At 45.7% G+C, this 20,157-nt stretch overlaps 1 protein-coding gene across 1 annotated transcript in view; it reads right to left on the reverse strand.

The window, feature by feature from the left end:
* The window catches only part of DSCAM (DS cell adhesion molecule), an 859,941-nt gene that overhangs the window by 119,748 nt on the left and 720,036 nt on the right, over positions 1–20,157 (reverse strand). The window contains 1 exon segment of the mRNA XM_027551145.1: positions 16,212–16,282. Coding sequence (XP_027406946.1) covers positions 16,212–16,282 — 71 coding nt within the window.

The raw sequence follows: 20,157 nt of genomic DNA on the forward strand, positions 1-20,157 counted from the left end.
GTTGAGTTTAAATATTTTGTACAGAATAAATATAACATTCTTTACATTCTTCTAGAAATACATTTTAGTCCTGCTAATTCTGCAGCAGTAGGAAGGTTATTTTTGCTTATTAGGTTCTTCTGCAAAATATTTTGTAAAAAATATTTTTTATAACACTAAAAGTATATCGCCAACCTTCCTATGTAATTGCTATTCAAATTTTGATAACATTCCTATCTCTCTAAGTAAAGTTGAAATTTGTTTTTTTGTTTCCCACATGGTCGTCTTCATCCTCTGCAGAGTTTGGTGTCTGATTTTTTCATTTAATAGGCTATTATGATCATATTTCATGTTTATGGTCTTTAAAAATCATATGCCATGTTTTATTGAACCATTTTTCCATCACGGGGGATATTGTTTTTTGTAACTTATTTCCTACCACAAATTAACCTTTGTGATACATTGCATCTGTTTAAGTTTGTTTATTGGACTGCAGTCCCAGAGGTGGATGGGTGTCTTACTTCAAGGAATTGTGTTTCAACTGACTGTTAATGAGATAGCATTATTTGTTGTTATTTTTTAACTTAAGGGACTGTGTTTATCACAAAGAACAAGGGAGAGAAGTCTCCTGCAGGCTTCTGGATATTGTGATTTTGAAGAGATATATGTTGAACAGATACAGGTGAGTTATTTGAGGGTATACATTTGAAGGAATATATTTGAAGTGAGCTTACGTCTTTTCTTTCAGGGCTTTAATACAATCTCTAGTTATCATGCGGAAGGAACTGTCGCACCCGAGAAAGAAGTGATGGATTTTTCTTACAAATGAATCACATACTTCTGATTCTACAGCTCGCAGGCCTCCAGAGGCTCTGAAAACCATCTAGAAAGGTTGCGTGGGGGGGATGGGGAGTGAGTACTAACAGGTATGGGTTTTGTTGTGGGGGATGAAATTTTAATAAATATAGATTCTGGTAATGGCTGTGCACCTCTGTAAGCATACTAAAAACCATGGAATTGTAACCTTAAAACAGTGAATGTGGTGGTGTGCTAACTTAATCCCAATAAAGCAATTTTAATAAAAGCTAGTGTGCTAAAATTGTCTCTAGGTTATTTCTCTTTCTAATTCAATCACAACAATAGCTTCCTCTCACCATGACCACAGTAACCACCACCAATCAAGAGTCACCTCCTGGACCACTGAATCTTCATCATCACCATCACTACTATCAGCGTGAACACGGCTACTTCTAACCACCTCTGCTACTCCATGCTCCCTGAAAGCCATCACCACTCAGCACTGCCTCCACCTCATCACCAGCATCCCCACCTCCATCACCATCACGACCACCACCTTCCTCACGGCCACCACGTCCATCACAAGCATCAAGACCATCACTACAGCATTGCTCCCACGGGTCCCAACGTCACCACCACCTGCACCACCATCACCCAGTGCTGCCTTCATCTCTCCCACGCTCGCAGCCACTCTTACCACTGCCTCCACCATAAAGCACTGCTGCACCTCCAGTGCTTCCATTACCATTACCACTGGCATCCACATCACCACCAGCATCATTATGACCACTGTCGCCTCTGTCGCTAACTCAGAGCCAACATCACTGCCACTAGTTACCACCAGCCTCCCACCACCTCCTCCATCCATCATCTCTCTCACCTATTGAGAATGTGATTTTCCCAACCAGTGTAATAAGTGAGATTATCTATCTATCACTGTTCATTGTCACAACAACCCCAAGAAGTATCATTCTCCTTCTTACAGAGGAAGAAACTAAAGGTCAAAGAGGTTAAAAAACATATTCCTCAAGGTAAATGCAGAGTCGGAATTCTAACCCAGGTTTTCCCAAGAGTTGTCTTTAATGTCCACCACTCAGCCCCAATAAATTCTCTCCTTTTTGCAAAGCTTGATAATTAGGTTTATAAAGGTACATGAAACAAAAAATTTAATCAAAGAAAAATTTAACAAATCACACAAAGAGAAAGTATTATGTTTTCATGCGAAAAATAAGCAAAAATTATAACTATCGCAGACAAAGTTTAAGTTCTATTAATATGTAGGCTAACTAGTCAGATTTACACTTAGGGATGTGTTAACCTTAAAAACATCCTTGAAGGTTTATATTCATATTGAGAAACACAAGATGTCTTTTAAAAGTCCATAAATGCAGGAATTTTATACACTATAATTGTACGTTTTAGGGGTTCTGATCAAAGTTCCAAAGTGTTTTGAAAGTGACTCTCTGAGTTGTATGGCAACAAGCCATGGTGGGGTGAGGGCATGGGGTGAGGACCCAAAGAACTTCAATCCATTTGTCTGGTGGTAGGTTTCATATCTGGAGAAGGAAATGGCAACCTACTCCAGTACTCTTGTCTGGAAAATCCCATGGATGGAGGAGCCTGGTAGGCTACAGTCCATGGGGTCTCTAGGAGTCAGACATGACTGAACGACTTTACTTTCATGCATTGCAGAAAGAAATGGCAACCCACTCTAGTTTTCTTGCCTGGAGAATCCCAGGGATGGGGGAGCCTGGTGGACTACTGTCTATGCCGTCGCACAGAATTGGACACAACTGAAGCGACTTAGCAACAGCAGCAGCAGTAGGTTTCATATCATCCTAAGACAAGTTGGGTCATAATGTAATACCCCTTACTTTAAAAACTATTTGGACGATACTGAAACAGGACTTCCTGGAGCATGTGTCTACTTGGAATAAAGCGAGATGGTTGGCTGGCATGTGAAGAGAAGGCATTCAAATGGGAAGACACTTTTTAGGATACCCTTCTAGGGCTGTTAAATAGCCTCAAAGAAAAATTGAGTAAATGGGTCAAAAATAATTGTTTGTGTTCATGAAACTAAGCAAACAGAGTTACTGGTGGAATAGGAAGATAGTAGGGCTTCCCTCGGAGAAGGCGATGGCACCCCACTCCAGTACTCTTGCCTGGAAAATCCCATGGATGGAGAAGCCTAGTAGGCTGCAGTCCATGGGGTTGCTAAGAGTCGGATACGACTAAGCGACCTCACTTTCACTTTTCACTTTCATGCATTGGAGAAGGAAATGGCAACCCACTCCAGTGTTCTTGCCTGGAGAACCCCAGGGATGGGGGAGCCTGGTGGGCTGCCATCTATGGGGTCGAACAGAGTCGGACATGACTGAAGTGACTTAGCAGCAGCGGCAGCGGCAGCAGCAGCAGCAGCAGGGCTTCCCTGGTAGCTCAGATGGTAAAGAATCTGCCTGCAATGTGGGAGATCTGGCTTCCATCCCTAGGTTGGGAACATCCCTTGGAGGAAGGCATCTGGTAACCCAGTCCAGTATTCTTGCCTGGAGAATCCCATGGACAGAGGAGCCTGGCAGGCTACAGTCCATGGGGTCACAAAAGAGTCAGATACTACTGAGTGACTAAGCACAGCACAGGAAGAAACATAGAAGAAAGAATCAGGTAGGGGTCCTGAAACACGTTTGAATCTGGGTTGCAAGATATTGGAGAAGACAGATTTCTAAGAAGCCACTTTGATCATGCCCTCCTTCTCCCTCAACAGCAGTGCCTGCAGTTAAGTTCTGAGCCCCATGGCAGTGTTTCCAGACTAACATCCCCTGGATGTCCATTCCCCTTGGATCCTCAAGTGCTTAGGTAAGCATGGGGATCCCAGCCCTCTTACACTTTCCCATCTCATGAAAGTCCCCATCAGAGAACGCATTTCTTCCTTTTTCTACTGTCAAAACTTGACTCATCCCATGGCCAGCTCGACTTCTCACTCCTTGGGGAGCCTCCTGTGACTGCCTCCACCCAAGGAGTCCTCTCCACTCTCTGTCCTCCACTGGCACTCTCCCACCTACCATCAACATTGCATAAGGTGGCTCAGGTGGTAAAGAATCCTCTTGCAATGTGGGACACTCAGGTTTGATTCCTGGGTTGGGAAGATCCCTTGGAGAAGAAAATGGCAACCAACTCTACTATTCTTTCCTGGAGAATCCCATGGACAGAGGAGCCTGGTGGGCTACATTCCATGGGGTCACAAAGAGTTGGACACAACTAAGCAACTGACACTTTTCACTTCATCCACCATCAACTTGTAACCACAATGGTGTGATCACTCACCTAGAGCCAGACATCTTGGATTGAAAAGTCAAGTGGGCCTTAGGAAAAATCACTATGAACAAACCTAGATGGAATTCCAGCTAAGCTATTTCAAATCCTAAAAGATGATGCTTTTAAAGTACGGCACTCAATATGCTAGCAAATTTAGAAAACTCAGTGGTGGCCACAGGACTGGAAAAGGTCAGTTTTCATTCCAATTCCAAAGAAGGGCAATGCCAAAAAATGTTCAAACTACAACACAATTGCATTCATTTCATATGCTATCAAAGTTATTCTCAAAATTTGCCAAGCTAGGCTTCAACAGTATGTGAACTGAGAACTTCCAAATATTCAAGTTGGATTTAGAAAAGGCAGAGGAACCAGAGATCAAATTGCCAACATCCATTGGATGGTAGAAAAAGCAAGAGAATTCCAGAAAAACATCTCCTTCTGCTTCACTGACTACGCTAAAGTCTTTGACTGTGTATATCACAAAAAGCTGTGGAAAATTCTTATGAGATGGGAATATAAGACATCTTACCTGCCTCCTGTTAAACCTGCATGCAGGTCAAGAAGCAACAGTTAGGACCAGGCATGGAACAACAGACTGGTTGCAAATTGGGAAAGGAGTATGTCAAGGGTGTATATTGCCACCCTCCTTATTTAACTTGTATGCAGAGTTCAGCTCAGTTCAGTCACTCATTTGTGTCCAACTTTTTGTGACTCCATGGACTGCAGCATACCATGCCTCCCTGCCCATCACCAACTCCTGGAGTTTGCTCAGACTCATGTCCATCAAGATGGTGATGCCATCTAACCATCTCATCCTTGTCCCCTTCTCTTCCTGGATGAAGCATAAGCTGGAATTAAGATTGCTTGGAGAAAAATCAATAATCAATCTCAGATATGCAGATGACACTACCCTTATGGCAGAAAGTGAAGAGAAACTAAAGAGCCCCTTGATGGATGTGAAAGAGGAGAGTGAAAAGCTGGCTTAAAACTCAACATTCAGAAAACTAAGATCATGGCATCTGGTCCCATCACTTCATGGCAAACAGATGTGGAAACAATGGAAATAGTAACAGACTTTACTTTCTTGGGCTCCACAATCACTGTAGATGGTGACTGCAGCCATGAAATCAAAAGACACTTGCTCCTTAAGAAAAGCTATGAAAAACCTAGATAGCATATTAAAAAGCAGAGACATTCCTTTGCTGACAAAGGTCCCTATAGTCAAAGCTATGGTGTGCTGCAGTCCATGGGGTCACCAAGAGTCAGACACGACCGACTGACTGGACAACAACAACCATCAGCTCAGCAGGAACTGACCACCTCCATCTCCTTTTATGGTCACCTGGAGCATATCAAGTATCTGGATTCCAAGAACTTGGCTGCAAGCACCAAGAGCACAAACATTCCTAAAAAAATATTTGAAATCTGATGCACTTCCCTGGCCACATCAGAAGTTCAACACAGTGGCCATTCTCAAAAAGTGTTATTGTAGATAAAGAGGAGACTGGTTCTGAGCATTTGTTGTTGTTCAGCTGCTCAGTCCTGTGACTCTTTGCAGCCCCATGGACTGCAGCATGCCAGGCTTCCCTGTCCTTCACCATCTCCCACAGTTTGCTCAAATTCATGTCCATCAAGTCGTTGATGCCATCCAACCATCTCATCCTCTGTCACCCCCTTCTCCTCCTACCCTCAATCTTTCCCAGCATCAGGGTCTTTCCCAATGAGTCAGCTCTTCATCATCAAGTGGCCAAAGTATTGAAACTTCAGCTTCAGCGTCAGTCCTTCCAATGAAGATTCAGAGTTGATTTCCTTTAGGATGGACTGGTTGGATCACCTGAGCATTTATGAGGTCTAAAAAAGTGATGGGTAAGAATGACCTTAGGTGAAGGTTTATATCTTACTGAATATAAGTGAGTGGTGGGAACGAGGAGGGTATAAAGGCAGAGGAGGTGCTTAGACACCAGACCCATGACACAAAGGCCTGGGTCAGCCAGTTCAGAGGGAATTCTTAGGCAGTGTGTCCCAGTCTGGACACATGGGTACAAGTCGAGACCTGGCTTCCATGCTGATATGTGACATGGTGGCAAATCCATCAAGACGGGACAGCCAGGCAAGATTTGAAGGAATGTGAAAGTGTTAGTTGCTCAGTCATGTCCTACTCTTTGTGAATCCATGGACTGTAGCCCACCAGGCTCCTCTGTCCATGGAATCCTCCAGGCAAGAATACTGGAGTGGGGTGTCTTTTCCTTCTCCAGGGGATCTTCCCGACCCAGGGATTGAACCTGGGTCTCCCGCATCGCAGGCAGATCATTTACCATCTGAGCAGGATTTGGAGGGGTCCATGTCATTTCCTAGGCCATATCAGGGAAGAAAATAGCTTCTGAAGAGCTAATTTATCTGGAAAATGTTGTCAATTTTTGTTTCCTGCTTAAAATAAGGATTCCAGAAGTGCTATTCACTTGTCAGCCAGCCGGTGGGTTACACAAGTTTATAAGGATCCTTGAAGGCAGGCCAGTGGATTTATAGCAAACCTCTCCTGGCAACCAGCCCTCTCAGTGGAAGACTTTAGAAAATAAGTGATTGGAACAAACAAACAAACAAACAACCTAAAGTGAAGGGGGGCTCCCTTCACCCCATCATCAAGAATTCAGTAATCTGAGTGTCTCTGCAGGCAGGAAGATGCTGCTGTTTACAGATGGCTTTGACGTGTGAGTGTCCTGGCTTTATGTTGGCTCAAATCCCTTTGAATGCACTGCAATTTCAAAAGAAGGTTTTAGCTGTCCACTGCTGTTTCTCTTGTGAGAACTCATTATTTTTCTGTGTTGAATTTTCCCCTTCCTTTCCTTCACCTTTGCATCAGGAACCATCCAGACCTCTTTTCATTTGTCTCATTTATCTGCCTTCTGTGGCACGCTCTCTCCCCTTCCAGCCTTGACAGTTTTTTTTTCCTCCTGTGGTCTCCCTAAACAGCCTTCTTTCATCTTTCCAGGAGCCCTTTCTCCAGCCTCCAAATCCCTCCCAACCCCCACTTCCTTTAAGAAACTGTCTCTTTTGATCTCCATGACAACAGGAGCCCTGTGTCAATTTATTCCTGTGGTTTGCAAGTGCCTGTATTTTACGTGTCCACCGGAATCAGCCTGCAAGCTGCCTGTGGCAGAGTTGCCGCTCCTTACAGAGATGGGAAAATCAGGGATGAGCAAACGCTCACAGCACCACCAGCATGGATGTGACGGATTAGAAGTGGCATCTCAGGTTCAGAAAACCACTGACCAGATCCTGTTTCCAGCACGCTCCCCTCCACCTTCTCACTGCTGGTGGGTGAGTGGACCATCCTGGATGTCAAGATTCAGCTTCTGGCCTGGGGAGCCCGAGGCCTCCACTGCAGAATCCTGCACTTGGAATACTACATCAAGCCAGCATGTCGAGTGACTCAGTTGAAACATGATTGAAAACATTTCCTTCAGCTTCCTGCAGATTCACTTACAATGTTACCTGTCCTCATTTCCCTTTTATTACAGAGGTGGAGACAGTCTTTCATCTCCATGTGCTACCTCCAGTCCCTCTCATTGCTCCTCAATATAAACAGCATAAATTCCATAACTTGCTCAGTGAATGGATGCGTTAAATGTAACCACCAGGAGCTGGCGTCTCTTCTGTACAAGGCACCGTGGGTAGGAGAGACGCACAGTGAATTGTGATTAAAAGGGAGAGTGACGCTGGCAGCACTGAAGGCTGGCACAGGGGGCTGTTGGCACAGAAGGGAAAAGTGAGAGGTGCCTTTTCCCAATGGGAGCAGGGGGATTCCCAAGAAGGGGGCAGTGCACCCGGCTGTGCCTGGTGAGGATACAAGAAATGACCCAGGGACGGAGGGTGGGGAACTTCAGGGAGGGGTCAGCAGGAATTTTGGGGGGGTTGGGGGGAATGGTAGGAATGTGGGGAAGCTAGGGAAAAGCTGGGACCCCACCCAGACCTGCTGATGTCAGAAACACTTACTGCAAGGAGGTGGCTACTGGTCTGTGTGTTAACAAGCCCTCCTCAGGGTTCTGAGCATGCTCAAACCTGAGAACCACTGTTGTCATCACTAGAAAATCATGAAATGGTTTAGGACTGGCCTTACTTGGAATGGACTATTTAGTTAAGAACCAACAGCTGTGCATTCCCCAGTTTTTTAGATCCCCAAGAACCCTCTTTTTGGTCTCTGCAGAACAGAAGGGAATGAATGCAATTAGGACTGTAAGCCTTTTGTGGTCTTAGGAGTCAGAAGGCAGCAAAGGGACTGCTTCTCAGGGCGGGCAGGATGGAGGGGGAATAGATGCTTCATTGGTCAGAGCCCTGCTGGGGCTCTGCTGGCCCCATCGACTGAAAGAGTATACATTGTCTTCTACAAGGGATGTGTGAGGCCAGGCAGCTCCCCCTTCAATGTTACTGCTCATTGAGGAACAGGTAAAGAACAAGCGGCCACATGGTGTGAAATAAAAATTGGAGGTGCGATCTGACAATGAGACACCCTTTGGACAGGAAGGAGATCAAACCGGTCAATCTTAAAGGAAATCAACCCTGAACATTCATTGGAAGGACTGATGCTGAAGCTAAGCTCCAATAGTTTGGCCACCTGATGTGAAAAACTGACTCATTGGAAAAGACCCTGAACCCGGGAAATAGAGAAGGCAGGAGGAGAGGGGGATGACAGAGAATGAGATGGTTGGATGGTATCACTGACTCAATGGACAAGAGTTTGAGCAAATTCCAGGAGATGGTGATGGACAGGGAAGCCTGGGGTGCGTCAGTCCATGGGGATGCAAAGAGTCAGACACAACTTAGCAAACAACAATTGAACAACAAAAACAACAGACAAAGGAGCTCCAGAAGTAACCATGAATGACCAAGTGTTTGAACTGTGTACCATCTGGAGAGGCCAAGAACTTGGCCTTGGAGCTGATGGTCACCGTAGGCTGGTCAGACTTGGCAGCCAAGGAGGAGATGGCAATCAAGGGTGTGGTTGGAACACAAATGCAGAATTTTAGAAACAGGTTTGGAGAATGTTGTGGGATGAACTTGAGGTTAACTACTGCACACCAGGACCTATTTATTCTATTTCTAAACTTAAGGGTGGTTCCATCTCATTCATTCGTCCACATGTGCATTCAGTCATCCCACCAACAAACAACTGTTGAGGAACTACTCTTGCTAGACCCCTCCTTTTTTTGAATTCTGCTGTCCTTTGCAAATCTCACTCTCTGGGAGCAACATAGACTATTTCTCACCAGCAGGAGGAGAAGGGGATGACAGAGGATGAGATGGCTGGATGGCATCACTGACTCGATGGACGTGAGTCTGGGTGAACTCTGGGAGCTGGTGATGGACAGGGAGGCCTGGTGTGCTGTGATTCATAGGGTTGCAAAGAGTTGGACATGACTGAGTGACTGAACTGAACTGAACTGATATAAGTTTATCCAGTGGTTTCTGCTGATGGTCTAACAGAGGAATTCACAGAACATGTGCAGATTAGGATCAGTTTGTATCTACCAGCTCTGAGGTCTCCAGGAATAACCTCCACCTAACATCAGGGTCTCTAAATGCCCTGTATCCTTCCTAAGGGTCTATGTCGAACTCAGGCAGCTGCTGAGGAGGGGGCAGTGGCCTCTGAAGCTCAGCAAAGCTAGAGAAGACTTCTGAGACATGAACTATGCCAGAAGGGTGATGGCTAAGTGTTCCAGAGCCTGGCAGTGGAGTCAGTCAGAGAGAACTGGAAGGGACAGGGGAGATGCCCTGAGTTCAGACCAGGGAGAGAAAGAGGAGGACAATGTGGAAGTTTCTGTGGGGAAATGAAGGGCATAGCCAAGGCCCAGCCAGGAAAGAATTCATTTAGTGACTGACAGTGTATTTAAAAGCAGAGACATCACATTGCCAATGAAGGTTCATACAGTCAAAGCTATGGTTTCTCCAGTAGTAATATATGGCTGTGAGAGTTGGACCATAAAGAAAGCTGACTACAGAATTGATACTTTCAAACTGTGGTGCTGGAGAAGACTCTTGAGAGTCCCTTGGACTGCAAGGAGATCGAACCAGTCAATCTTAAAGGAAATCAACCCTAAATATTCACTGGAAGGACTGATGCTGAAGCTGAAGCTCCTAAACTTTGGCCACTTGATGGTGAAGAGCTGACTCATTGGAAAAGACCCTGATGCTAGGAAAGATTGAGGGCAGGAGAAGGGGACAACAGAGGATGAGATGGTTGGATGGCATCATTGACTCAATGGACATGAGTTTGAGCAAACTCTGGGAGATGGTGAAAGACAGGGAAGCCTGGCATGCTGTAGTCCATGGGGTTGCAAAGAGTTGGACATGACTGAGTGACTGAACAACAACCAAAAAAAAAAAAATGTTATTAGAAAGGACTGTGCTGTCCAGAGCATCAGAGGGGCCAGCGTTCAGGGTAGAGCAAAAATCAGGGTTGTACCAGCCTGCATATCCTAAAATGCTCTTCTGGCCTTCATCCTTCATGGCTGTCAAGGCAGCACAGAGTGATGATTATAGATAAGGCTTCAATGTGCTGTTGTTTATCTGTCTATGACATAATGTAAAGGAGACACAGATTGGACCTAATGGAAGGGTTCAAGCTTCAGCAATGACAAATCAAGTTACTTGTTCAAGATCATTTCTACTAAATGTGGAGATGGGAATAATATCTAATTGTTTTGAAGTCTAATCCAGTACATTTTATGCTGCATCAGAATATTCTTATTATCTGTAATTTACCTGCCATAGATACATTTAACCTAATGCTAATCTTATTTTATATATAATGTAATAAAATCCTGTCCAGTTATATTTTTACATATGCTCTTTATTTTCACATGCATACAAGTTGCTTCAGTCGTGTCCAACTCTTCGTGATTCATGGACGGTAGCCTGCCAGGCTCCTCTGTCCACAGGATTCTGCAGGTGGGAATACTGGAATGGGTTGCCATTTCCAACTCCAGGGGATCTTCTCAACCTAGGGATTGAACCTGTGTCTCCTGCACTGGCAGGTGGGTTCTTTACCACTAGCAGCACCTGGGAAGCCTTATTTTTACTGCAAATATTAAATATTCACACATGTATGACGCCAAGGTCTCATTGGTAACATGCCTAGGGTACTCAACAGACAATCAAATAAATTTTAATATTATCCTGTTATAAGCAATTTTTACCTTAATGTCCAAACTTTGGAAGCCAATCCACTTGTAAAATGTGATGCTGATATAAATAAAGACCTGTGATCAGTCACCAGTCAATATCCAAAATTCTCTTTTGATTCTAACCTTGATGTTCCTATTTACTACTCTTAATTGCATTTCTGATAATACATTCCAACAATCAATGCACAAATATCACCCTTACCTCCAAGTTTATTGTGACCTAACAGTCAGTAACTTGTTTATGAGCTAACTATTGTGAAACAGAACAAGGAAAGTGTCTGTCCTTAGGTCTCTTGTACTATGCCAGGTTCATCCAGGCTCCAAGTGAAACCTTCAGAAGACATCATCTGAAAGGACTGCCAGCTGATGAATGGAGTTGGCCCTGATCTGAGCCCCTGGTTCAAGTTCAGCTGATGTCCTGTCAGGGCAAATGAGCCAAGAGGGCTGGCCTTTTCACTGGGATTGGACAGAGACAAGCCTCCTGGGCTGTGAATCAGCCAACCTGTCTTCCCAGCATGCTCAGGTGTGGGCTGGTATCCCACACTCTTGGCGGCTCAGCAGCCTTTGTGAAGCTGGCCAGCATCTGCTCACTGCCCTTTGAGGCTGGGCACTAAGAGGATCGCCTGCTTAGGCTGGGAGGCCAGCCAGGACCCTTGGGGCAGGCAGGTTGGCAGCTCTGTTTTGGGGTAGAGAATTGGAGTTCTAGGAAAAGACCAATCACATGGCTAAACCAAGAGGGCTGATCCAGTGGGGAGGTGGGGAGAGGGACAGAGTATACCCCAAATAAAGCAAATAAGCAATGAGTGGTTTTGTGAAGGGCATCTGTATATTTTATACATGTGCAAAAAAGTAAGATGTTAACTTAGTCATGTAGGGCTTTTTAGGGCATCCAGTTTTCCAAAGGAAAGGGACCCCCTCCTGACATGCAGATTTTAACGTGAAGGTGAACAATGAGAAGTCCATGTGTTTACTTAACAAATGTTTACTGTGCTGCTACTGGAAACATAAAGAACAAAACATGCCCTCTCCCCTCACAGAGCCTGTGGTCTAGTTAATTGTAAGAGATTGAGAGAATAGCCCTATGTTATGTGGATGATCAAGACATTTTGAAATTGGTTTGGATTTTTCTTCTCTCATTATAGGGGAAGAGGTTAAACTTATCAATATGAGAAGGGCTAACAATTGCTTAAATATTTGTCAGGCATGTTGGTCATCGGGATTTTTAATAAAAATGCTGAAAATCCAACTCTAGAACCAATTGATTACTTCATAAAAGAAATGCAAATTTTGTAATTTTTCACAGCCTAAGGAGAGAGTTAAAAATTAAAGTGAGGGCTTAAAAATTAAGTAAAACTAATTCCAAGGCAGCTCTTGAATTTCCTCTGACTGCGGAAGCAAGGAGGTCGACTTAATGCCCAGTTATGTCGAGGTTAATTTTACAATCTGGAAAGAAAGTGGTAGTAGGTAAAAGTGGACGGGTTACTTTATTTCCTTTAACTTTGCTGGGGCTAGTTACATTTATAACATGAGGCTGGAAGGTGCTGAAAGGTTTGTTGAACCTTTCCATGCACAAGCACAATCTTGGCATTTTACATACATTAGCACATCTATTGCTTATAAGCCCAGCCAGCAAAGTCAGATAGCCAAGAGAGGGGTGGGGGGGTGGGGTGGGGGGGTTGGGGGGGCTCCACTGGACAGTCAGGAGCCCTCAGATCTTGGGAAATTCCCTGCCACCTTGGGTATGTGCTCAGTCACTCAGTTGTATCTGACTCTTTGTGACCCCATGGGCTGTAGCTCACCAGGCTCTTCTGTCCATGGGATTCTCTAGGCAAGAATACTGGAGTGGGTTGCCATTTCTTTCTCCAGGCGATCTTCCTGACCCAGGGATCGAATGGGTGTCTCTTGCATCTCCTGCACTGGCAGGCAGATTCTTTACTGCTGCACTGGATGTAGAAGTCAAGTGGCATCTGCTGTTTATTATAGCGCTGCTATGAAGGTCATTGGCAATAAGGCAATTTTGTTCTTAAATGACAAACTAAGCCATTTCCCCCTGGAAGAGTTCATCTCTGAAATATAGACTAGGTTGTAATGATGCCTTGATTTGTTGGGATTAGGGAGATAAGGCACTCTATAGAGTTAAAAGTATTTTTCAGATTGTTGCTGCTGTTTGGTCGCTAAGTTGTATCCAACTCTTTGCAACCCCATGGAGGCTGGAGCCTGGCAGGCTCCTCTGTCCATTGGATTTTCTTCATCTTCCATCATACAGACAAGTTCTTGGGCATCTTCCTGTGTGCTTACCGTTGACCTTCAGGAGGTTTAATGTCTAAACTGGATATATTCCTCCCTAAAGCCTAGAGCTGTTCTTTCCTCTGAGGAACTAGCACATCTTCAGCTAATACAATGTCTCTCTTTTTCTTTCCTTCCTTCTTTCTCCTCCTTTCCAGTTAGCCTCTTTTATTAAGATTTTTTTTTTCTTTTTTGATGTGGACCATTTTTAAAGTCTTTTTAAAATTTCTTACAATGTTGTTTCTGTTTTTTTAAGCTTTGGTTTTTTGGCTGTGCAGCATATGGGATCTCAGCTCCCTGAGCAGCAATTGAACTGGTAGGTACCCCCTGCATTGGAAGGTGAAGTCTTAACCACAGGACTGCCAGGGGAAGTCCCTCCTATCAGCCTCTTTACACAAAATGTAAATCTGGAGCTTTGATACCATAAAATCAAGGCTTATTTTATGCAACACACGGTACTTTGGATCACTTAGTATCGCCTACAGTTAGATTGAATTGGTGACGCACTTGCATGACACAATCAGGCCAGTGTGAAATGACAGCTCCGCGGGCAGCCCCTCCTCCACTCAGTGGTTCAATCACCACGTCTCTGTCTGCAGCCCGCCACCCTGGACTAAATCAAGGTTCCATGAATAGGACAGTGCGGCTGGTTTCGTCTAATGCAGGCAAGGCCTCCTTTCAAAAGCCCACAACTCGTTCATTCTTTTGACATTCAGAAGACATTTAACTGCAATCTACTGACTTTTCCTGCTGCTTCTCTATAGAGACAGTAGGGATACAATACCTTTTCAAGCCTCTGAAGTTTCTATTTTTAGTTATAAGAGCTCTGAGGACAGACACTTCTCTCCTGCAGGACAGAGAAAGCTCTAGGGCCTGCTGTAATAGCTGGTCTTTTCAGTGGCAAAATGCAAGAGAATGCGGCAGGCTGGTGGGGGAAAGTTCCCAAGCTTGAACGCAAGACAGAGTGAGTCAGCATTCGCTTTGCAGCAGGGCCGGGCTGTGTGGGGGGCTGGGGCCTGCTGAGCGCCTTTCATCACAAGGCGAGTGATGCTCACGGCTGGCGGATGTCCTCACAAAGACCCTCGGCCCCCTCCCACCCGGCTCGGCCTGCCTTGTCTGAGCAGTTGAACAGACAGTGTGCTGCCCACAGGGATGACAGCTCAGGGGCCAAGCCTGTAAAAAGCCCACACAAAGGGGCTGGCCCCACTGATGTGTGTTTACATCCAAGGTGGTGTCCATCCCAGCCTGAAAATCCTTTATTAGTAGTAGTGGTATAGAGGCTAGTCATTTGATGAAACAGCTGATGCTAGAAGAAAAGAAAAAGAAACACAGCAAGAGATGCAATGGATGAGGTTTTTCAGGGGGACGAGAGGTGTGTGGGTTAAAGACCTCACTGCGGCTCTTACCTTCGCTAAGGGAGAACACAGGCAAGAGGGTGAGGAAAGCGGGAAGAAGCAAAGGAGAAAAGTGCAAAGTGCAACACCAGAAACCAGAAGCGGAAAAGGAAGTGCGGCTTTGCAGACTTTCTGACCCAGCCACGGCATTCTAGATAAAGTGGAATCGGAAGGAAGGTGGTCAGCTCCAAGGTCACACAGAGGGCGTGACTAATTAACCAAGCCGATTCATCCACCCGCTAAATGACTGTAGGCTCCCAGGGGCAGCGCTGCCAGCATGCTAGTTTGTGATGAGTTCAGGCCAGAATCTCGGTCAACGCTGCTTCCTTCAGTGAGAGTTTGGCTGTGAAAACCATGTATGCCGGAGGAAGCAGCATGCCGAGTGGTGTGGTTGTTTGCACTGTGGCCCAGACTTTCCGTCCCAGCAGCTGGCAATGAGCTCACTGGCAGGCAGTCGATATCTGCTGGCCATGCCGGGGGACCACTGCCTCAGCCAGCAGCTGGCCCAGCGCTCCCCTCCCTGGACATGCTCAAGGCCACTGCCAGCTAGGGGCACAACCAGGACTGCTCTCCTCTTTGCCACCTGGCAAACTGTCTACCACACAGTCCGTGATTTGGCCTTTAGGAAGAGGAATTAGGAAATGTTTCCACGGGGATGAATTTCATGAGTGTGGTCATGCCTGTTTTCGATTTGTATGAAGACCAGCACTCAGGATCCAATCATGATTCAGAGACTGAAAACATGGTCCAACAACTACAATCTGTAGATACAGAATCTGCCATAAATACAAAGATTGGATTTTAGTAAAAAAGGTATCTAGTCTAACTTTGCAAAACAAAAGTTTCCTACATGTGAGTGAATCACTTGCTGTACACCGGAAATGAACACAACATTATAAATGAACTACATGTGCCTGCTCATTGCTTCAGGCATGTCTGACTCTTTGTGACCCCATGGACTGTAGCCCACCAGGCTCCTCTGTCCATGGGATTCTCCAGGCAAGAATACTGGAGTGGGTTGCCATACCCTCCTCCAGGGGATCTTTCCAATCCAGGGATCGAACCCATGTCTTCTACATCGCAAGTGGATTCTTTACTGCTGAGCCACCGGGGAAGCCCAGGAAATCAACCATACTCCAGTATAAAATAAAAGTTAAAAAAGTGTGCATGCCTTGGCCTCATAATACTTAATGTGAGTGAAGGCTCCCCACCCCACCCCCATGGAGAAAGTGCCAGGAGGATGCGTGCTCGCTGGGTTTACCTTCCAGGTGACCCTGATGCTCTGGGAAGAGATGGGCTCCAGGTGGACTTCCTGAGGTGGGCCGTCAGGAGCTGGAAAGACCAAAACCCACAGGTCAGTTAGAGATGGGTTCCAGTGTGGACTGAAACCCATGTAACAGGACTCAGGGCCAGAAGAAGCGCCACAGCAGCTTTCGTGGGAAAATCAATTTTGCTGAATCACTGTGCACAACATTCACCCTGTGCTCACTCACTTCTAGAAAAAGTGAATTTTGACACACATCTTTGTATTCTTTCTCACCTTGTCTTTGACAACTTGATGAATAAACCATAAGTTAATACACTAGTAAAACAGAAAGTGGTGAAACATTTCTTTGATCAAAGTCTATGGTGGCTACGAAGATCGCTCTGGTTCTTTTGGAGACTCTGTTTAGTGATGTGCATTGGAGCACCTCAGGAGACTCAAACTACCTGGGGAGGGAGAAAAAGGATTCTTCTGCCTCTGATTCTCTTTGATGGTTTTAGTTCTCCACTCTTTCCAAGAGAAAACTTACTAACTGGGGCAGTAGCCACAGAGGGCAGATTGGAGTGAAAGAAAAAAAAAAAAAAGCATGCAATCCACACCAACTTATATCCAGTGGTTATAGGGGTGCCAATCGCCTGCCATGCACAGTCGATCACTCTGTACTAGGAATCTACCCTGCATTACATACACAGTGCAAAGCTTAGAGGAGACGGCCTTGTCCAGCAGGAGTTTGCAGTCTGATCAGAACAATGGGCTGAGCACACGGAAGCTGAGATTATAACACAGCACATACTCAAGTGTCTTCAGAGAAGTGGAAGCAAAAGGGAACCCAGGGGTCAGCAGGGAGAGACCCCACTGGGTGACCACATATTGTTGGGAAGATAGCTTTACAACCACTGCTGAGCTGTGAATGGGCCATTTCTGTGGATGTGGAGATGCCAGTTTGCAGAAAAGTGAGGAGCACTGGGAGATGAGAAATCAAAAATAGGGACCAGAAACAAGACTGAAGGTTTGGAAAGAAGAGGAAGGGGAAAGAATAAAGTCAATTTAGCAGAAACGTGTTTTCCATTTAACCGAGAAAGAAGTTTTGAGTGATGTCACAATGCAGCCGCTAAGTTGATGGGCACTGGAATCTTTCTGCCTGAGTTCAAATTCTGGCTCCCTTGCTTAGTAACTTGGAGGTGTTTTGCAGGTGACAATTTTTCTGCACCTCGGTTTCCTTCTCCATATAATGGGATGATAGAATGTATGTCTGGGTTATGATGCTTAGAACATACAAGGAGTAACAATGATTATTCTCACTGAGTGTTTTTATGGAGCACATCAAAGGAGAAATTCAAATCGCAAAAAGGAAAGGTATACTTGAAAGAACAAGGTCCCAGGAGATTAGCAAGAGGACAGAGCAAGAGGGGAGGTGTTGGAGAGAGGGGGGCATAAGGCAAGCACCTCTGGGATGAGAGGAGGAGAACCCAGTGGGCAGGGAAGCAGGGTGAGTGAACACCCAGCTATACTTGCTCCTTGAAGAAAGTAGGTTCAAATCCGATTGTCTCTCTTCTCACCAAAATCATAAGGTACAAAGTCAGGGGAAGAGTGGTGGGTGCCAGGAACGCAATAGAGGCTTGGACTGTTGCAGTAGCCTGTGGAAAAGGGTGTACCCGGTGCCTGAGAGCACTGACCCACCAGTAGGGGCAATTTCACTGATGAGGATAATGTGCAATGGAACCGTCACACCCTGTCTCAACTGAGGCTTTATGAGACCACTGGTGCATACAGGAGAAATGCCACTGGGGGAACTAGGGATAAACAGTGGCAACAGGTGGGAAGAAGTGGGTGCTGGGATTGTTACTAAGTTCCCTGGTGGTTCAGACAGTAAAGAATCTGCCTGCAATGCAGGAGACTCAGGAGTTCAATTCAACTGAATGCAGGTTCAATCACTGGGAGAAGGAAATAGCAACCCACTCCAGTATTCTTGCTTGGGAAGTTCCATGGACAGAGGAGCCTGGTGGGCTACAATCCATGGGGTTGCAAAAAGAGTCGGACACTACTAAACGACTAACACTTTCTTTTTCACTTTCATTCCACAGTCGGAGATGGCAGGAATGGGGGAGAATGTTAACCCAAGGGGGCGAAGAAAGGAAGCCAGTTTTCCAGGAAAGATGCTTCATTGCATGTTAGGAATATATATGTGAAGAGAAGAGGGGCTATCGTCCGGAGGTGTCTGCTCAGCAGCTGGAAACATTTACAAGAAGCCGGTAGACAGTTGGGCCTGCAGGCTGCTGCCTTCTGCTCGGAAGCTCTCCCAGGAATCTACTCACCAGGTCTCTGACCTCACTGGGGACACAGCCTCTGTCCCTGAACCACCCCCTCCAGCCCAGCAACGATGCCTGGCACCAGCTTTCCATTCTGTTCCTACACATTAGTTCTGGTCTTCACTTTACCTCTTTAAAGAGGACGTGGCAGCCTTCAGAGCTTCAGACTTTTCGTCCCTCACATTAACTTTGCACATCTGTGTCCTGCCTTCCTCTGCAGTTTCCATGCACCCCCACTTCCCTGCACCCCGCGTCCCAGCCACGTCCACCTTCGCAGGGGAAACCTAAACACGACTGCCCCCCCGGGCAGGTCGGAGCCGCATTTTCCCTCCACCAGTTTCCTGCCTGGGCCTACGAGCACTCCTCCGGCTTGGGAACCTGTCACAGCAGGCTCGGGCGTGCATCTGCATATCAGTCTTTCCCTCTTTTCCTAACAGACTCAATCAAAGCTGTGTGGTCTTAGGAACCAAGTCTAGAGTGAGTCCTTGCTTTGATCAGTGCAGCGCTGTGTGGATGCTGAAACCCAGAGCACTCCTCTCTCTCCCTAGCAGGTCACGGGGACAGTGAGTTTTCTGGGGGTCCTGCAGCCTCTTGGATTTATTGATTCTTCAGTGCAAAGACAATGCTAATGCTGAAGCTAATTTCTATACTCAGGGTGAGGGGCTTCCAATGTTGCACTAGTAGTAAAGAAAACCAGCCCTTTCTGCAGGAATATGTCCACATCAGATGCAATGAAAGCACATCGAAGAGATTTCTCTTAAACATGGAAAAGTTCTGTGATCAGCGAGAAGTACGTGGTGCATGCATAAAAATCCTTGAAAAAAATTATTTTGAGGTCTGATGGCTACACTGAGGCTTGATTATTTTAATTTAATTGTGCAAAGTCAGACTGAACAAGGAGCCTGCTGGTTAGGAATCGGAGGCGGTGCAGAGTACCTCCCATTCCGGATTCTTTGTCCTTCGTTGTAGCCTTTTCAAGGGGTTGGCTGGCAATAGTCAGCTGTCATTTTCTTGTTGAGATATATTCATAATCAAAAACAAAGTCACTAGGAGAGTGTTTAAAAATGCTCTTGATTCTATCAGAAAACATTAAGTGTGAACATGGGGCATTTTGCTTTTTCAGTCTGGTCTTGCATTTTAAGAAGTTCCCTTGTGAAGTGGTCTGGGGACATGGGATAATCCCTGTATCCAGGACAGACCTGACATTGTTTTGTTTTGTTTTGTTTTTTTTGGTTCCATAACATAGCATGTGGGATCTTACTTCCCCAACTGGGGATGGAACCCACATCCCCTGCTTTGGAAGCATGGAGTCTTAACCACTGGACCACCAGGGAAGTTTCGCGTGTGTGTGTATGTATGCTCGGTCTCTTGCCAGGCTCCTCTGTCCATGGGATTCTCCAGGAAAGAATACTGGAGTGGGTGGCCATTTCCTCCTCCATGGGGTCTTCCTGACCCAGGGACCAAACCTCCATCTCTTTCACGTCTCCTGCATTGGCAGCCAGGTTCTTTACCACTTGCATCAACCAGGAAGCCTGAAGTCCCAGAGACCTGACAGTTTATAAGAATACAAAGCTTTTTTGGCTTAGTCTATCAAGACTTCTGTGGTTTGTTAGTAATTTATTTATTAGTCTGCT

The sequence above is a fragment of the Bos indicus x Bos taurus genome, chromosome 1 (assembly GCF_003369695.1).
Source record: "Bos indicus x Bos taurus breed Angus x Brahman F1 hybrid chromosome 1, Bos_hybrid_MaternalHap_v2.0, whole genome shotgun sequence".
Lineage (NCBI taxonomy): Eukaryota > Metazoa > Chordata > Mammalia > Artiodactyla > Bovidae > Bos > Bos indicus x Bos taurus.